General features: G+C 30.2%; 1 protein-coding gene and 1 pseudogene across 2 annotated transcripts; one reads left to right on the top strand and one right to left on the bottom strand.

Annotated features, from left to right (window-relative positions):
* The first annotated feature begins 9,276 nt into the window (after window positions 1-9,276).
* LOC104703112 (ethylene-responsive transcription factor ERF042 pseudogene) lies at window positions 9,277-10,080 on the top strand (annotated as a pseudogene). The gene has a single exon (XR_015562576.1). The product of XR_015562576.1 is annotated as an ethylene-responsive transcription factor ERF042 pseudogene (transcript).
* Window positions 10,081-15,263: 5,183 nt separating this feature from the next.
* On the bottom strand, window positions 15,264-16,947 carry LOC104703111 (aquaporin TIP4-1-like). The gene is made up of 3 exons (XM_019227959.2): window positions 16,639-16,947; window positions 16,196-16,434; window positions 15,264-15,805 (listed from the first exon to the last, which is right to left on the bottom strand). Exons 1-3 carry the CDS (start codon window positions 16,763-16,765, stop codon window positions 15,419-15,421), a joined length of 753 nt encoding a protein of 250 aa, XP_019083504.1. The 5' UTR covers window positions 16,766-16,947; the 3' UTR covers window positions 15,264-15,418.
* Window positions 16,948-20,851: the final 3,904 nt, after the last annotated feature.

The following is a 20,851-nucleotide window of genomic DNA, read 5'->3' as shown; positions in this document are numbered from 1 at the left end:
ATTATTGTATATTGTTTTCAATCGACACATGCTTATAATTAAGGTTCATGCTTAATTTCGTTTTAAGGTCATCTGCTTGTTAGTAGTTATTGATAGATGATCACTTCGTTTCGTAATTATGCCCTCTTGTTTGACTCAATTTGTTTAGTCAATATTGTCATGCTTCATCCTTTAGTTCGGTTAGTTCTCTTAAACCGAAGATTATTATGTGATTTGTAAACTCGTTGATGTTTTACTGCTTTACCAGGCGCCAGGCCATGTATAAATCGTTGCATCAATTATTAATTGATTATATATGTCATCGTTCCAATTACCAATGATTTTGATCTAGTATTTAATAAACATTTCCTATTATTTTGAAGCGAAGGACTTGGTATGGACTGAGCAAATTGTTCGACAAATAATTTTCTTCACGGACTTCATCCTCGTTTCAGATCTTCTTTGACAATCTTTGGGACTAAAAGATAAGTACTCTTTTATTTGGTATAAATAGAAGAACTTAGTATTTCTTTGGAATTACTTGGATTTGAAAAAAAAAATGATATATATAAAATTTATATTTTTTTGATAAAATATATTAGATTTTATAATAAAATCTTTAGAGAAAAAAAACGTTATAAAAGAAAAAAAAAGTATATATACATATATACTATTTTATAATAAAACGTTTTCAAAAAGAAATATATGTAGATATATATATATATATATAAAGAAATTATGCTTAATATGCATTTAACATTCATTTATATGATTGTTTATAATGTTTGTGATTTACTTTATTTGTCTAATCACAAATTTAAATCTAATTAAAATTAGATATAATATTATGCTGAAATATTTTAAATCATGCCTCCAACCTTCTTTGGTAAATACATTGGAAATTTAGTAACAAATTACTTAATAATAATTATTGATTATGTTTTCTTGGCATCACTTCTTTGAGAAGGTTTAAGTCTTAAGTATATGACCATAAAAATTCATTAGTTCTTTAGAATAATCTAAAGAAAGTAAATAACTAAAAGTGTATAAGAGAATATATACAAACAACTTAATTCCACTTATAACCAAGATTATAATAGAAGATAATATCATTGTTGGAAAGATATTAGAAAATACATAATTTACTTGTCAAAAAAAAAAAAATATATATATATATATATATATTGTTGTCCTGTAGACACAATATAGTGACAAATTTATTTTTAAAACATTATAATCTTATTTTTGGTGACTATGTAAAAATATGAGATGTCGATGTAAATCACATCCTATTGGCTTGGTCTACTCATTGAACTGAATATGACTTTATGCAAAGAAAAAGCAAAATGTCACATCAATGATAATCAAGTTGCTATAAAAGTAGTTATAATTGTGGATATGATATATATATATATAAGGTCGCGGTTAAGTCGACTATTATCTCCACTATAAGTGAATAATAAGTATATGAGGTACTTATCTCATCTATATATGATGATGATGAAAGAAGTTAGTGAGAGACAATTTCCACTATTCTACTACAATAATAAGTAGTAGAAAAAGTATTGAAAACTCTTGAAGAGTATATATACTATTGCATATGAGAACATAATTTGATAATTATGTGTTATAATCTCCCAATTAGTCTCAAAGTTAAAAGGGTTTAAGATATAATATATTACCTAATTTGAGAATGTTATTGATTACAAAGTGGAATTCAAATCGAGATTGATAGACATGAAGTATCATCATCTCGAGGGGGAGAATTCATGAATCCCACATACAGAGGTGATGGAACAAATATAAGATTATGTTCACACCCAAAATGAGTTTATTCACTCATATGACAAAGCAAATCTTGAGGATTTGAAAAGTAATCATGTTGAGACAATATGCGAAAAATACTTTGAAATCATAAGTATTACTATTACCCAAGGCAAGAAAAGTATTTTAGAGATTACATGCATTATCTAGAAGATAAAATGCTTATAATAAACTAGAAGGTTTAATGAAAATCTTATTGTTTGGCATGACCGGTTAAGCCATTCCGGTTCAGTAATGATGCGAAAGAATAATCAGAAATTTCTGAAAAGATTCATTAGAGAACCTAAAGAGTTTTCGTAGTGATTTCTTATGTGTGCTGCTTTACAAAGCAAGCCGATTATATGGCTTTCACCGACCCCATGAATTTGGATAATGTCAATTTTCTGGTACGTATACAAAGCGATATTGTGGACTGATCATCCACTATATATGTTTGTTATTAACTTGCAACATGGAGTTTGCGAGAGTATTTGGTTAATTGACAATGGTGGTGAAACCATACCAAGTAATTGACATAAATGACTCTATATGTCAAGTAATTTGCATCATGCCAACGAATAATCATGAGTACTCCCCACTATAATTGGTTTGGGTCAGAAACCAGATATATTCCATCTAAATCTGTTTATACATGTTAAGTTGCTCCACCACAATGATTAAGATGGAAGTTGAAAGAATGTTGGAAATATGTTGGATATGAATATCTTTCCAAGATTTAATATCTCGAGAATTTGAGGCTCGAGATGCAGAAACTGTTGTTTCAGTGAGTCAGTCTTTCCAACATCAGGGGGAGAAAATAAACAGCTGAAGAAATATATTGGAAGAAATTATCTTGATCTTCGTACTAAGAAATGTGCGCTAGAAGTTGAAAAGATATTTTATTGGCAAAGTTTGCAAAGATGCTAAAAGCATGCAAGAGCCATTTTCTGACCTTGAGTGAAAATTCACATATACCAGCTGTGCTCCAATTAATGTCCTAAAATGATAAGATCAACTGCTAGTAAGTATAAAGATCGCATGAAATGTGATAGACTTATGGTTCCAAATATAAGCATCCTCGGAAAAGAAAAGGAGCATAATTTAATATGGCACCGAGGAAGCAAATAGTTATGGCAAATCTCTCGAAAAGATGTAGACATGAATAAGAAAGAGATTCAGGTACCTGAGAATCATAATGAAAGGAAATCTCAACAAGTTGAGTCATGTCTAGAATGAAAAGGAACCAATAAGCAAATCGACGTCATAATATGTTTGCATGCAGTGTTGCAGTTGATAATTGTATTGATAAAAATCGAGGATCATAAACCGCGGTTAATAGAAAGTTTTATTGAAAAGTGTACACAGAATGATTGGTTAATCATTGAAAGAAGTAACTATAAAATAGTTCAAGTCTCTTAAAGAGATAATATTTGGACTTGTAGTTCTTACACTTGAAAGTGTAAAATGAGTGGGATATAAGGGGATCTTTATGAGAAAGTACATGTAGTAGGACAATGATTCTCATAAATATTTGATATTTATTATGAGAAATGCACTCTCATATGGTGGAAGCAACTTTATAGATCCCTTATGAATTTGAAAATAAGGCAAGACTTGATTAGTCTATTTATAAGGTTTTCAAACTATAAAAAAATATCCCTTAAAGTAATTATCTTGCTAATTATATTGCTAGAAGCAATACTTTATAGTTCTCGAGAATATTGTGAAAGCAAGAAAAAAGTCTTGATGCTTTTTGACACATTTGGAGAGAAAAAGGTGAGAGTTTATCTCTATGAGAGAATCTTGTGTGTAGATCATTGTTGTTGATCTTAGGGATCTCATAGTGGGTTGCAAATAAATCGGGAACAAGCTAAGAGAATAACTTAGGGTTGTGTAAATCCGAGATTGAACACTCATTGTGATTGTGTTCAAGAAGTATTTTCAAGAAAGTTTAAGGACGTAGGCCTTTACTGAACCTCGTTAAAAGAAAAATTATATGTGTTTCTTGTCTCTTCAGCACTTACAAGTGGTTCTTGTTAAAAGATTGGTAAAAAAACAAGTGCGAAATATGTTGATCATGAAAAGATTATCTGATCTCCAGTAGAGATTTCACATACCAATACCAAGGAATATATGGAGAAATAATCAGTAATGAAATATTACTCCTGAAAGATGGAGAAATCAGATTATGTAAGATCAAATATTTCATGAAATTTCTTGAGGTTACAGATTTGACATCTGATGAGAGAGATGTTATTTCAAGATGCTTACATTATCTTACATAGAAAATTGGTCTTGTAGTACCATACTAAGAAGAAGAGTTGAAAGAGAAAGTTTTACAAGGAGATTATAAATAACTCCTATGTATAAGATGATTGTTTGGAAGATTGTATGTAAAAGAATATTTGGGCTTAAGTTCAAATAAATCTTCTATATGAAAGGGGTGCAAATGACTTAAAGTTCAATGACCCGAGAAAATATATAATGATCATATGAGTTCTGTTTATAGCAGTTCAGTAAAGATGATATATATGATCATAATGCATAACCTGAAGATGATGCTTTCAGGGGGAGAAATATGCTCATGTGCGTGGTTGTACTCTTTTTCCCTTATCATGGTTTTTATCCCATTGGGGTTTTCCATGAAAGGTTTTTAATGAGACAACAAAAGAACACGCGAAAGATAAACACCTAAAGAGGAATATTATGATTCCAATGGTGAAAGACTATCATCTTCAAAGTCTTTGAAATACATTGATGAGATTGTGAGAAACAAAGATAATGATAAAGATGAGTCTTTGAAATACAATAGAAGAATGGTGATACACGTTTACTAGAGATTCGTTCAAGTGAAGATTTGGCGAACCATTAACCAAGGCGTTTCCAACAACTATTTTTAAAAAAGCTACTTCATCATATTGGATCGGTCATCTCGAAGATTTCAAGTGATGTACTCAAGAGGGGGAGTAAAAACGCGCTGCACTCTTTTTCCCTTAACCATGGTTTTTTCTATTGGGTTTTCCTGGTAAGATTTTTAATGAGGCAGCATCTCACATGCGCATTTGGAATTACATTTTTATAATGGTCATCCAAGGGAGAGTGTTATGAATATATCTATTATAGTATGAATGCCCATTATCGGCCCATTAGTCGACTTGTAAACCCTAATATGTATCCCTATAAATATGTTATATCATAAAGAACAGAAGAACAATACATGAGAACAATTCCCTAAACGTTTGTTCTTAACATCTATCAATTTCTGACCATTTTTGTCCTAGAAAATGTTTTTGATGGATTTTTCATGACTTGGAAAAAAAAACTGACATAAACAAAAATGATTTTTTATGTCCCTACCCAAAAAAAAAAAGATTTTTTTATGTCATTGCTTTTTGTCTTTTCTAGTTATTACTTATTAATAAATTCATTGTATTATAAAATTATACGATGTCATCAGATCAAATAATTTTTCGACCATTTTGGTGGGACAAAAATTCGATACTCATTATCGGAAAACAAAATCTAAATAGTTTTGTTTAAATGAAATTGTTAGCTCATATTAAATATGAAATCGACTTAACTAATGAAGATTTGAATGCGAATGAGAGAATGTGAGCCAACCAGTCAACCACGGTTAATGTGGTTATGTCGTATATGCTGAAAACAAAGGAAGAAGTAAAATAAAAATACAAAGACCGGTTCCACTATAATTGTGTACCACTAGCTATATAATGTGGTTGTGTCGTATACAACCATAATTTCTAATTTGTTAATTTGTTCCACTTTTCTTATCTTAAATCGAAATAATTAGAACCATGTATGAACTCTCTAACAAAAAAGAAAAAAAACACTAAATAAAAAGAAATAAATATTAACATTTAACCATCCTAATACTTCGAATAACCACGGAAGAGAAATTTGACCACCAGTCTTTCATGCAACCTTTACTGCATATATTTTGTTTATGCAGATTAACGACTATAAATGTAACGTATGTATGGTACATGAACGTTGGAAATTCATAAGTCGGCAATGCGCATTTCGTCATGAGTGGACATGCAAGAATAACGTACTGACAGTACTACATTTGGCGTTTAGTCCGAAACACGTTGATCCATTCCTTTTTTTTGTGTTACATTCATTGACAAGGAAATCGTAAGAGGAGAGTTTCACCATGTTTTGTATGTGCTTTTTTGTTTGGACAGTCGTGTCGGGGATAAATTTATATCATGTAATGTAATCTTTAGAATTTTCTTATATAGAGTTAGTTGGTCAACTAAACATAATTCTGTTTGTTGTCAAAAAAGAAAAACATAATTCTGTTTGTGTATATATATATATATATATATATATATATCTCAAACTGGTTTCACAAATCTGTTGGTCACAAACTTAATACCTATCTATTAATTTGAAAAACCTTTATGATAATATGAGAAGCATTTTTTTTTAAATTGATTTTGTTATTTATTTCATTGAAGAATTTTTGTAAAGTTATTTGTGAAGAGAAAATTTTAGAATTAAGTGTGATTGAGCATAAATTTTTTTTACGCAATATTTTGAGAATTGATTTTTATTGTTCTGTGAATTATCAGGAAAAAAACCACGGAAAATATCATATGATAATTTTAGGGTAGGTAATAAGTTTTGAATTTTATTCTCATCATCACAAGGTAACGAATCAGCTTGTCAAACAATCGTGGAGCCACGAACCAAGGGTGGGCGTGGAGGCCACGGACAATGACGGTCAGGTTAGATCATAATTATTAGGTTATACGTTTTGTAGTAATAATTAATGTCTAACATATCTTTTTGTTTATTGTGACAGAAATAATTTTCTAAATAGACTTAGATGATGGCATTCCTACAAATCTAACAATCGGAGAAACAAATGAAAAATCTCTGATCACTAAACAATTTGTATGTTGAAGTTTATGATTACATTTAATTTGTGACTCATACTTGCCATCTAATTTACACGTTAATTAGTTAATCAATAATTTTCGCTTTCGACATCTCAATGCACCACAACCATCTGTTTTGATGATTGATGTGGACGGACGAAAATTTCAATTTTAGTGGTTGAAACTTGACAGTTTAAGACTGCGCGTTTGATGGTGTGAAATTTATAAATTATAATTTCAAAATTTTCAGATACATTAAATGAATACTGATTTTATAATTTGTAAAGCGTTAAGATCATTTGAAAAATATTCAATTATTGTAATTTAATGTGAATAGCCAAAATTGAACAACAAGAAGAAGAAAAGAAAAATTAGTTTAGACCGGGAAATGAAAAAGATAAATGGATTGAAAATAGTGTTGAATAAACTAGTTAATGATGTATGGTTGCCCAAAAAAAAAAAAAACTAGTTAATGATGTATATAATTATAATGACAATGGGTTTGAAAACCCTATGATAAAAGATCGATACGGTACGAGCTTAAGGGTCTTGATAATTGTAAATTTGTAATGTGTCTAACCACATGATTGCAGGTGTGCGTCAGTGGCAGTGATAATGGCAACGTGTCGATCGAGACGTATACTCGAAAGCCTCAGTAATTTGGCGGCTAGTGATGAAGTAATAAGCGATCGATGGCTTTAGTGGAAGCAGCGATATTATATTAAAATTGTTATGAACCTAATGGTACGGATGAATATTTTCTAATGACCGGGACATGCCGAACAAGATGATAATCGAGGGGCCGAGGGCCTCATGGGTGTGTAGAGGTACACGAGCCGCTCTGACACAATTCAAGAGGAGAATGTGAACGAGGACATCGAGAACTATACATGCCGGCTTAGTCTCGGAAATAGTTAAGAAGGTAAAATATACACAAGCATAAAGTATATGCTTTATGTGATTACGCGAGTATAGATATGCGATTCATGTATCAGTTTATAATATACTGCCCACGCGTTCTTTTTCAATGCGAGACTACGAAGACCATTGATATTTGGGTATTTCAGATTATATTGGGTTGTCAAACAATGGCTTATAAATATAATTTCTTTTGTTTTTTGGATGTGTGTATTTCACCTGTCTGTCTAGCTATAGGCTTAGGCGGATATAAATACATGGATTCATGGCATAAAATGGTTATTTGTTAGGTGTTTCGTGCAAGTTCATTTCCTGATTAAATATTGTTCTTTAAATCCAAAATCGAGCCCAAACCCTAGTTAACTGCACATAATTTTCAAGTATCCAATTTGAATTTAACATATTTTATTTTATGATTGTTTTTCTTGTTATCTGTCAATTGTTATTGTTATGATGCATATTTTGTAGTATACTTTCTTTTTTTTTTCTTTTTTGAGGCGGAGGATTTAATTTGAGCCCCACTCGAAAGCCATTGACCACTTTGATAGATACGTACATACTTTTTTTTTATAATATGTTAGACCTCTCTGGGATATTGCATATTTTATTTTGGGGATTTTAATTTATTTATCATCATATACTACTCAGTTGTTAATGTTATGATGCATAATTTTTTTGAGAAATACTATCAAATTTATTTTAAGAACTTTAGAGATAATATGCTAAATTTGACAATAAATTTTATTTTTAGTGTTATTTGTGAGAATTGTCCAAAATGTTTTTAGTTTTTTTTTTTTTTTTAGTGTTACGCTCATGAGTAAGATAATCCGACCAATTACATTTTGAAATGCGCCTTAATTAGCAAGTCTTTATCTTCTCTTTTCTGTTATTTTCCAAACTTAGAAAAAAGCTTACAATAATAATAATGCACACGAATTAAAAACTTGATTCATGCATACGTACGTGAAGTTGCCTTTTACAAATTTAGCAAACCACTAATAAACCCAACGAGGCAACGACTATTCCTTTAACATTCAATTGACAACTTTTTTTGTTAAACTAGTAGTTTATTAATCATAGCAAAACGAAGTTATTTATACAGCTGTTCGGGAAGTAACACAATTGATACCTTTTCTTGAGGTCAGTTTCATGCCAATTATAACATTGATAGATAAGTTGCATAAATATCTCTCAAAACGTCGTGCTGAGCTTGAGGAGGAAACAAACACTAGCTAGCTAGCTATGGAGTACTTAAGAAAAAAGATTCCATTTTCCGGGGAAAGACAAAACAGATATCAAGTGACACTCGTTGTAAACAAATTGCATACATACAAATTAATCGACATTTAAGAAAAAAAGAAAAAAAAATCCGATTCTTAATATTTGTAGAGGGAAAAACCTTCGCTCGAAAATTATTTAGCATTTTATTTAAAAGTTTTTAAATTGATGGAACGAAAATTGAGGCTTTTCATCGTTAATTTCCCTTCTCGAACATTAAATCACAAAGTTCATTAGAATTTGACCTCTATGTCATTTAGTAAACAATACCCCACAGTGCCCACAATGCCCACAGTGCCCACAATGCCCACAGTGCCCACAGTATATAGTGTTGAAGTCATTGGAAAGAAGAAACATAAACATGACTCGTTTATATCAACCATTCAAACAAAAACTTTCCTATCTTAAACCGACACCCAAAATTGTCTCAATCCTTTTTGCCTAGCAACTAATTCTTATTCTACATTTTGGTACACAATTTTTCGAACATTTTTGACATCAAAACGAGAGAGAGATAGAGAGCAATGAGTGAGTCTCATGGTTCCGACACAGAATGGTCCTCCACCAAGAAGGGAAAAGAGAAATCCAAAGAAACAGTGGTATATCGTGGTGCCCGCATGAGAAGCTGGGGTAAATGGGTCTCGGAGATTCGTGAGCCTCGTAAGAAATCAAGAATCTGGCTCGGGACGTTCCCCACGGCGGAGATGGCAGCGCGTGCCCATGATGTTGCGGCATTAAGTATCAAAGGAACATCTGCAATCCTCAACTTCCCCGAGCTCGCGGAGTTTTTGCCACGACCCATCTCGCTCAGTCCACAGGACATTCAGGCCGCGGCCGCAGAAGCAGCTCTTATGGATTTCAAAACTGTACCATTCAATCTCGAAGATAAGACCACGTCGTCCCAAACTAGGTGTGAGACTGAGAACATTGAAAAGGGGCCGTCCTCATCCTCTTCCTCTTCCTCGTCTTCTATGCTCTCGGAAGAGCTAGGAGAAATAGTGGAGTTGCCAAGTCTTGACAACAATGTAAAAAACGATTTTGGGCTGTTCGACTCGTTGGAGGGGTTGGTGTCGATGCCCCCATGGTTAGATGCTACCAAAGATGATTTTACGTACGGAGATGATTCGGTACTGTTGGACCCACTTCTCCAAGAAAGCTATTTGTGGAATTACGAATAAAGGACTTTTTTGGAATTAAATGCATATTTTTGTTTTCTCCTTTCGTTTACAGTTCGTGATTTTATACCATATATATATATATATATATCTTTTATTTTTTTGTGCAAACTATATGTATATATTTTTTTTCGTTAATAAGCAATGATTTGGTTTTGGGTACATAGAGGAGTTATGTAAATAACAATGAGCGAGATATTTATTTTAAAATATCTTGCATTAACAAGAAAAACCTGTTATTATGCTAGTGTGTTCACTGAGTAATGTATAATACTAATAGAAAAAGAAAATTTGATTTATCTTTCTATTTTCCGATCATTCTTGTTGTGATTGTGAATAATTTGGTTTTTTCCTTTTTGTTAGTGATGTAATCATTTAAGAGTATTCTTATACGGGTATGAATAACTTTTTAGTAGTGTATAATCATTTAAGACTATTTGCATCAAGAAGTAATTGTTGTCAACATAGATGGAACAGTCATCATCGGAAATGGTATGCATAAATCATGTTCTAAATAAAACCCAATCACGTCGAAAAGGAAATGTACTTAAATGTTGGGCATGGACCGCATGGTATTAATAAATCTTTTAACAAAAAAATGGTAATATTGTAAATCTATTATATATACATTTTGGAGACATTTATAAAATAAATCCTGAAGTTGGTACTTATTTACAGGTATACCATTAGCATTAAATAGTTAATTTAATAAACAAATTAATTATATCTATATTTGATTTTTTTTTATAGAAACTAAGTGTTTTAAAAGGTAACAAACATAATTATAAATGTATACAGATTTTATTTCCTTTATTTTATAAGGAGGTGAGTGAAGAGGTATTGTTTTTTTTAAAATTTGAAAAACTGATTTGATTAAAAGTGACTTTTAGCCTCACATACTATATTTTACTTTCACGGGTTTCATATGATGATTTTTTGCCGATTAAAAATCTTTGAACATGTTGTGTGATCCGCCTATCATGGCGGGTTTGGACTATAGAACCAACACTAAAACTATTAGTTTATTTCATATATTATAGATTTGTAGTCATAGTTTGGAAAATTAACTTATAAATTATTTAGTATATGAACTATAAAATATTACACATACTAAAACATATTCTTAATATTCCAAAAAATGAAATAAAATTGTATACGCATAAAAATATACACTAACATACCATATAGGCATATATATATTTGTTTAATTATAGAAAACAAAACTAAGTGTTTTAAAATGTTATATTCTATATAATAACAAATTTAATGTAATTAGGTTATAAACTATATAAAACGTAAGAAAAAGAAAAAACAATCTAAACAAAATTATAAATTAATTAGATAAAATTTAATTAATTGAGAATATGAAAACTAAATAAATTAAAAATTATTATTTAAAATACATTTATTTATAATTTAGTTCCGCGGTATACCGCGAGTGAAAACCTAGTATTTCATCAAAAATGAAAACGGTTCGGTTTACAATTGAAAATTATAGGCCTAGATAAATATTCCCATGGCAAAAAAAAAAAAAAAACTAAAAACATTTACCCATATTTAGAAACGATCTTCAGTCCATCTGCTCAACAGAAGCACCAAATTAAAGCTAATGGAGATAGATGAAGTAATTACAAATTTGTTAGAAGGCAATATAAGATGTGTTAATTATAACGATGTTTTTATCGATATTTTACAACATCTATATAGTTCTCTATTTATTGTTTGCTAGATTTCTAATAATCGATGGATGGACCTACGTATAATACAACTAACCCCCCCCCCCCCCCCCCCCCCCCTTCCCTTCCTTTCTACGTATCCTATCCTTTTTTTTGTTTTCTGTTTTTCCTGTAAAAATGTTATATATATAGTGTATACACTTTACTTTTAATACTAAAGTAAATCGTTTTACCCATACGATCTAATTTTCATTTTTAATTTATAAAAAATTAGTATGAAACTTTCATTGAGTACAAAATCTAATCAAATTTAAATATTATTATTTCATTTCAAATGTTTTTAATTTTAGGATCAAACTTTTGTTTTTGTTATTATCTTAGAATGTTGGTATAAGTTATTTTCTTTGTAGATGTTATAAAATTCTTCTACGTACAATGTTATACCTTTAGTGTTTTTATACCAAAAAGCTAAAAAGAGAATGGATGATAAAAATCTAAAACTAATAAATAGGGGTGGGCAAAAAAACCGATATCTGAAAAACCGAACCGAACCAAACCAAAATAAATGGTTTGGTTTGGTTATGGTTAAATCTAAAAATCCGTTCAGTTTTCATTTTAATTAACATTTGATTTAGGTTTGGTCTGGTTAAAAACCGTAAAACCGAATGGTTTTTTTAGTTTCTTATAAAAATTTAGGATAATTATATATCATTACTAATTAGTTTCTCAAGCTTATAAATTTATATTGTATAACAATATCAATAAAATTTTTCTTTATTGGACTTTAGTTATTGATCTCCTATTAATCTATCGAATTACAAAACCTTAACCTAAGTCTCTATTCTCTAACTTATATATATATATATATATATATATTCATAATTACTTTTATGCTTATTTTTAGTTATGTATCAACTATTTATTTATTTTTTAAAAGCATGGAATAACCGTTAAAAACAGGAACCAAACCGATACCGAATCAAACTGTGATACATATGGTTTTTATATGATTTCATTTTGGATGAAACCGAAAAAACTATAAACCGAAAAAAAACGAACCGTAACCAAACCGAATTACATATGTTTTCTTTATGGTTCCATTTTTATAAAACCAAAAAAACTGAACCGAGACCAAACCGAAAAACCAAACGCCCACCCCTAACAAAGTATAATAAGACTGGATTTGTAAATTAGATAATAAAATAATTTAAAACATTTTTTATCATTTTTATGATTAATTTATTATTTATAGTATATATATTAGACTCCGTTAAAAATTTCTGGATAAGGAAGTGCAATACAGAGGAAACGTTTTTAACCAAATAAAACACATATCAACAAATCTATAACGAGTTGTCGCACAATTATATATATATATATATATATATCACCTATATAATAAAACGGAAGTACACAGACTATACAATAGATATATTTATGATTTTTTTGTTATAAACTTGTGACATAGGTGTATCATAATATACGGATTAGTCTGATTTTTGGTAAGTAAGGATAATATGGATTTAGTTAATTATAGTAACATATAAATCAGTTATAGGTAACATTTAAAAGATAAAGAAATCTCCCAACCTAATTAAAACAAAAATATGTGATTCTTCTTTCACATTTATTTTATTTTTTATTTTAATTATTTTAATTTTTTATCTAATATATTTAGTTAATAAAATTTATGATTTTTCTGCATATGATATAATTAAAATTTTTAAAAATAGACATATATTGCTCAACTGATGATTAAAAAAATATACAAAATGCCCTACATCACCTAAGAAAACTAGGCAAAGATTCAAAGTCATATTAATAAAAAGAAACAAAAATAATTCTGAATACGAATGAGCAGAAACCTTGATTTATCAGGCATTGAAATTAAAAAAATTATGCATTTTATTATGGTTCTTTATTTTAAAGAATTTCAACTTTTAATAACTTTAAAAATTCAAATGTATAACTTTTTTAAAATTTTAAAGATTATTAATATTTCAGTTATTAAAACATTTATCTTTTTATAAAATGTTTAAGATATGAATAATATTTAAAATTTATAAGAAGTTCAAATATTATAAGTATTTCAATTTCTAAAATAATAAAATTTATTCAAATATTTTAAATTTTAATAATATATACGAATTAAAATATCACATGACGGGTTATATGGCAGGACATGTTTGAGTTGATATTAATAGAAAATTAAAATGTCATTAATTCAGTGCTACACGGGTAAAATATCATCTCATTATTTTGTGAACATTTTAAAAACTTTAAAGATTATCAATATTTCAATTATTAAAACATTTAATTTTTATAAATGTTTAAGATATTAATAATATTTAAACTTTATAAGAAGTTCAAATATTATAAGTAGTTCAAATTCTATAAAAAAAAGAAACTTTACTAAAACATTTTAAATTTTAAAAATAAATTTAGACTTTTATGAAGTTTTTTCTGTGGTGTACAGCGAATTAACATATCACACGACAGCTTATATGGCTAGACATGTTTGAGTAGATATTAATAGTAACTTAAAATGTCATTAATTCGGTGCTACATGGATAAAATATTATCTCATTATTTTGTTAACAATATGAATATTAGATTAATAAACGTATCTAATTAAACCGATTAATTAATACTGTAACAAAATAATTAATATGCGGTATAGTGTAGGTTAAGTCATATAATTAACAATCAAAATACAATATATAATTTTAAAAACTAAACAAATCAAATAAAATTAACAAACAAAAATTAATATTTTTATCAAATAACTGAAACTGCAGTGTACCGCGGGTCAAAATCTAGATCTACTAGAATAAATCTTACAAAATAGATGTTATTTTCATAAGTTATATATTCAACATATGATTTCATGGCATAGTGTTTGATCAAAAAAAATTAAAACAAATAAAACAATCATATATATAACACTTTAAATAAAAATTACAAAATAAATAAAATAAATGTTAACCCATGTTCTAGCACGGATCCAATTTTAGTATATATATATATATATATATATATATCCATACAAGGTAGAGATAAAATGTGTTGGGCTATACTTATCGTAAGCGATAATCATATTTCCAAAAATTTATAGAATGATTTTTATTTTCAAAATATATATAATAAACCTTTGCAAATACATATTATTTATTGTTAATTCTTACGTAAACATGTACAATACATTCGGGAAGTCCATAACTTTCTGCATGGGTATAAGGCAGAGTGGCAGACATGACCCTTGTGTTATATTTGGCATAATTAAATGAAAAAGAGAAAGAGGATGAAATGTGTCTGCATAGCCAAAAGGCCGCGATTGCTTTTTGGTATGATGAGTTTGAAAGAAGATGTTCGGATTAGGATTATGGAGTACCTTCAGGTTTATGGAATGTCATGAATAGATGATCTTCTTTAAAGGTCATTGTGAGAGACAGAAATAGGTTCCACAATTACAAAGACGGTCACTGTGGTTGTAATGGCTTTTGGTAAATGATTTTATATGCTTACTTATCTTTATATAATCGGAAATACTCAATTATTTGAATAGATATATTAAGGTTAAAAACTTAATATAAATACGTCTAAAAGGACAAAAAGAAGAGGATTTGCGAGATCAAATAAAACATCTTAAGGTCTGTGACGTGCATAGCACAGATCCAAACACATTTTAATTATTCATCAATGGTTGCTCGTCGTCAGCAACTGGGACATGTGGACGGTCGATGAGGACATTCTCGTAGATGAAACCGGCGAGTCCACCACCAATCAATGGTCCAACCCAATATACCCAATGGTCAGTCCAGTTTCCAGAGACCAAAGCGGGACCAAAAGACCGGGCGGGGTTCATGGAAGCGCCAGAAAAGGCGCCGCCCGCAAGGATGTTGGCTCCGACGACAAAGCCTGTGAGAAGTGGACCCAACCCATCAAGAGATCCCTTCTTGGGATCCACCATAGTTGCGTAGACAGTGAAGAGAAGTGAAAATGTTAAGACGATCTCCCATATGATCCCTTGAGTGTAACTAACTCCACTTGCTAATGTGTGAACCGGAGTTGCCTAAACACAAAGCGTTATCGTATAATGTCAAACCACATGATAAATCGAACATGCCGGAATAAATCATTTTTGAAGTGTATATAATTAATCAAAAGTTTTAACAAATCTGATTAGATAAAGATATATATAGAATGTATTGCATTCTGAGCCAATAAAAAAAATCTGTAAAGATATATGTATATTAGAACTTGTGTATTATTGAATGAGAAAAAAATTATATAAGGAAAAATAAAACAAAGGTAAGCAATTGAAAGTTGACTAGATCACGAAAACAATAGAATCTTCTGAAAATTGTTATGGGATCATAATTTTTTGCTTTACTTTTAATAGCGTTAAAAGTTGTTGACTAACAAAAAAATTAAGTTTGGTACATTAAATTAGATACCGTACCATTCCTCCGGTGAGGTAACTGAGGAGGAAACATGCTGCAGAGGAGGCCAACAACTGATCAATCCAATAGAGGAATGCACGGAAGACGCTGATATGGCCACCCAACAGTAGGCCAAGGGTAACGGAAGGGTTGAGGTGGCCACCGGAGATATGACCCGCAGATATCATTACTCCTACAACCAATGCATGAGCCACCGCAACCGCGAAAAGTCCCACCAATGTGTTTCCGACTAAACTGTCTAAATGATGAATACAATAAAAATGTTGTAAATATATTGAAAGTGCATCACGGTTCCAAGAACCAATTTAAGGGACTTTTGGTTTGTTAATTAGAACTGTAGAAAACCAAAATATTTTTTTAAAAAAAAAAAAAAAAAAAAAAAAAACAAAATATTAGCATGGCAATATCAAACTGTAACAAAAGAGCATGGATGTTAATTTACCGGTGGTCATGGCGGATCCGACGCCAGCGAAGACAAAGAGAAAGGTGGTGATGAATTCAACAATGAGAGCTTTAATACAGTCCGGCTCAACCGCCTCGTTATGGCTCCCTAAATCGATCTTCTTCATGGCTTTGGAATGAGTTTAAAAGTTTTAAACCAAAGAAATATTGCTGGATGGTTTTTGCCTTTTTGGTGATGATGTGCGTAATATATAAGAGCTACTTATAATGATATTTTTTCATTAACAAATAAAAAAGAGAAAGAGAGAGAGAGTTAGGCTCCAAATGGTAAAAGCAGTACAAGAGTTGCAAATCGTGCAGATCATGCTGAACAAGTGTATATCATGCAGATTATGCTGGAAAAGTGCAGATTGTGCTGATTATGCAGTTCAAATTATATGTTTGAATGGTAAAAGCAGATCAAACAGTGTAAATCAAATATTAAACTGTAAATTATTTAAAAACACATCCAATTCAGCAAATTTATTTAAACAAATGATAAAATTCTTGTAAAATAAACATAACTTTTTTTTAATATAGAATATTTTCTAAACAATTTTACAGTTTGAAAACATTAAACACAAATTATCCAAATGCAACAAAAATAAAAATTAGAATAGTTTAATGGATATTATTTTGATTTTCCCATAACATATCTGCAATATTTTCTTTAATGTTTGCCATTTGATCTCCATCAGTTATAGCCGTAGTTTTCATGTCACCTTCATCATTCTCTAAATTTGTGTCGCTAATATCAGTATGCTCCATTACTTCAGCAAATCTTCATCAAAATAATTTGTAATTCCGATAAAGTTATGTAGTCTCATTGTAGCCATCACCACTCTTTTTTGAACATGAGTGTTATATCTAGGAAACTCACAAAGGATCCTCCATTTCTTCTTCCAAACTCCAAATGTCCTCTCAATGACAGAACGTAGTGATGCATGACAACGATTAAATAGTTCTTGTTTGTTTCTAGGAGGACCATTGTTGAACTGTGACATATGATACCTAACAACCCCATTCCGTGAAGATCTATAAAGAGCCAAAAAACCTTGTTTATTTGGATAGCCAGAATCAACGACATAATATTTGTCTGCAGGAGGCAAAGGAAATTCAGCATCACTATCTTGTGCCATCGTGAGAACTGATGTATCGTGACTTACAATAAATCTTATAGTAAATTTTACTTATGATTAAAATAAATGATTCCAAATTTTTTTAGAACAATATTTTACAAAACTAAGTGAGACTTATAAATAATCTACAAATTAAGTGAGATTTATAAATAATCTACAAAATTATGTGAGACATATGCATATATATTCAGTATAAAAGACTTATATATATGTGTGTGTGTACTAAAAAAATTTCATAAGCTTTAAAAGTTTCTGAGAAAATAGATTTAAAATATTCTAAATGATTATCTAATAGTAATTATTGAGTTCATAGCACATTTTTAAATCTATAATAAAAATAATTATCAATCTTTAAATCTGAGTAAATAAAGATTTATGTATATAAATTTTTCTAAACATGTAATCCTATACAATATATATTCATATTATATATATCTAATAACTAAGAAAATATTTTATCAAAAAAAACAAAGAAAAATATTAAGCACCACCATATATATATATATATACATATATACATATATACAAATATAAGATCAGCATTCTCATTACATAATTGGTTGAAAAATAAGACAGTTTACAGTAACTAATATATAACATAAATAGAACTAGTAACCTATTATATAGCATAAATATATTTATTTATGAAATAAAAATACACACCTTTCAACAAAAAAATGTGGAAACAAAATGTGATAGAATAGAAGCTTTGATTGTCCTTTAAATTCTGCACAAAAAATAGATGTTACAATAAATAAATAAAAATAAAAAATAAAAAATATGTTTATTTATAAAAAAATACTTTTGATGGAGAGAAGATGAATGGAAATAAAGTTGAGAGGAATTTGAAATATTTGTTTTGTGTTAGTTGTAAAAGGGAAGAAATGATGTGTTATAGAGGATAAATGTGTTGAATTTGTAGGCAAATTTTTTTATCTGCCGATGGACAACTTCAAAAAACCTATGGGTGAATTAACTGATGTTTCTCCTGCATTTATAGCTAAAAGACAAAAAAAAATAAACTGTCCACAGAAGAACTACGTAACTTTTGGAAAGAAGAAAAATGTTGAATGGTGTTTTTGAGATAGAGGAACCGTAAGTGCGGGTCCCATGCCTTTTATCAGCTACGTCTTTCAATGCATTACAGAGAGAGTTAGAGAGAGTGAAAAGAAAATGGTAAGGGGGTGCACATGGGATGAAATTATTGTATGATGATGATTGATTTGAGTTTAGAAGTTGACTTGTATTATGTTTTTTAGTGAGATCTGAGATTCATTGCTTTGTTAGACATATGATTTTGGAGATTGGGTAACAATCTGACATATGTTGTGTGCTCAGAATAATGTAGAACCAAATGAGGTGCAATTGGTTGTCTGGTTGGAATACGTGTAAATTATTTCCATTAGATTTTAAGTAGGTTATATTTTAATTCATTTTACAATCCAGTGCATGCATAGGAATCATCATAGGCTTGAACAATCCAAGATACATCGTAGAATCAGTAGGGGATATGAATAAAAATATTAAACGTAAAATAGAAGAAAATCAAGTAGCTGCATAAGAGAAATATATATAACCAGACTTTCTAGATATAAATAGAAGAAAATAACCGATGTGAATATATTTGGGTTTGGAGATATAGGGTCCGATTAGTAACGTATACACCGATGTGTATCTCGAATGAGTGCATCTCTCATGATGATGAACAATTTGAGATGTGTGAAATGGAGGTCTCAATTACAGAAAAGACAACACCTACGACTAAAGAAAGAATGAATCGAAAAAACCATGTCAAAACAGGTGATATGAGAGATTATTGATAATGCTAATAAATTGAGCTATTTAATATAATCCGATTAAATCAAATGGTTCATGTTTGCAGAATACTTAGATCATGGAGACTCATACTATATGTGTCAGTATTGTGGTGCATTGTTGTGGTACGATGAGAGGCTTAACAAAAGGAGGAATACCAATAATCCTATATTCTCTCTCTGTTGTCTACAAGGAACTGTTAAACTCCCCCTTTTCAAAAAATCTCCAGATATTATTAATAAACTTCTTGCTGGTACAGATAGAATAAGCAGGCATTTCCAAAACAATAGTAGAGGTTATGCAATGGTTTTTGCAATGACTTCTCTAGGAGGAAAAGTAGATAGAACTGTACATCAAGGAAAGGGACCAAACATGTTCCAACTTCAAGGAGCGAATTACCATCTTATTGGTAGTATGAAGGCAAAAGAAAATGATTATGGAGATATAGGATCCGATTGGTAACATATCCAAAGCTGTACAGAAAAGCTGTAAGCTGGAGCTGTAAGCTGTTACGGAATAGTGCAAAGCTATAAGAAAGAGTTGTACATGAAAGTTGTACCAAAAAGCTGAGAGTAAAGTTTTTAATAAAGTTTTTAGTAACGCTTTTGTGATTGGTAAAAAATCAAAGCTGTAAGTGGTACAACTTTAATTGTGTTCACCAATCAAGGCCATATATATGATTTTTGTATCATTTTATGGGATATATGCTGCGGTGATGGAAACATTGACAATGCAGATCCATGCTCGTTGCTAAGGACAGTTAAAGTACAAGATGCTTATCAATACTGTGTGATCACATGAAGCATTACTGAAATAGAAGAACACCAACATGTCAATTGTAGCTTTATTTTTTATTTGTAACGCTTTGACTGTTACCTTCCTGATGAATGGATTCACGTCTTTTCTCGGTCCGTAGATTAATCTTTATCTTACGGCCGGTTTGCTATGTTTTTGGGCTTTCAAGACTTGTTATCGACCCTGAGAATAATTACGTCACTTTTTCTCGTGTTTTGTCCTCGCTCAAAACACCACATTTGGCAGCAGACACCTCTTTCGTGATTCTACCATCATTCACAGTAGCACAAGGAATAGATGTGTCCCTACCTGGCCATTCTGACTGAGTAAACTCATGGACATTCTAGAGCATCGTCATCCCACTCAAAATCTATGTTTTCCACTTCCTCATTACCACTAGCGTGTAAGCAACCTCCAATTGTAAAAATAATATTTTTCAGAAAAGTGTCCAAAGAGTTGCTGTAA

This window comes from Camelina sativa, chromosome 7 (assembly GCF_030686135.1).
Source record: "Camelina sativa cultivar CO46 ecotype springtype chromosome 7, ASM3068613v1".
NCBI lineage: Eukaryota > Viridiplantae > Streptophyta > Magnoliopsida > Brassicales > Brassicaceae > Camelina > Camelina sativa.
Note: the sequence above shows the minus strand (reverse complement) of the source record. Positions and strands in the feature narration are given on the sequence as shown.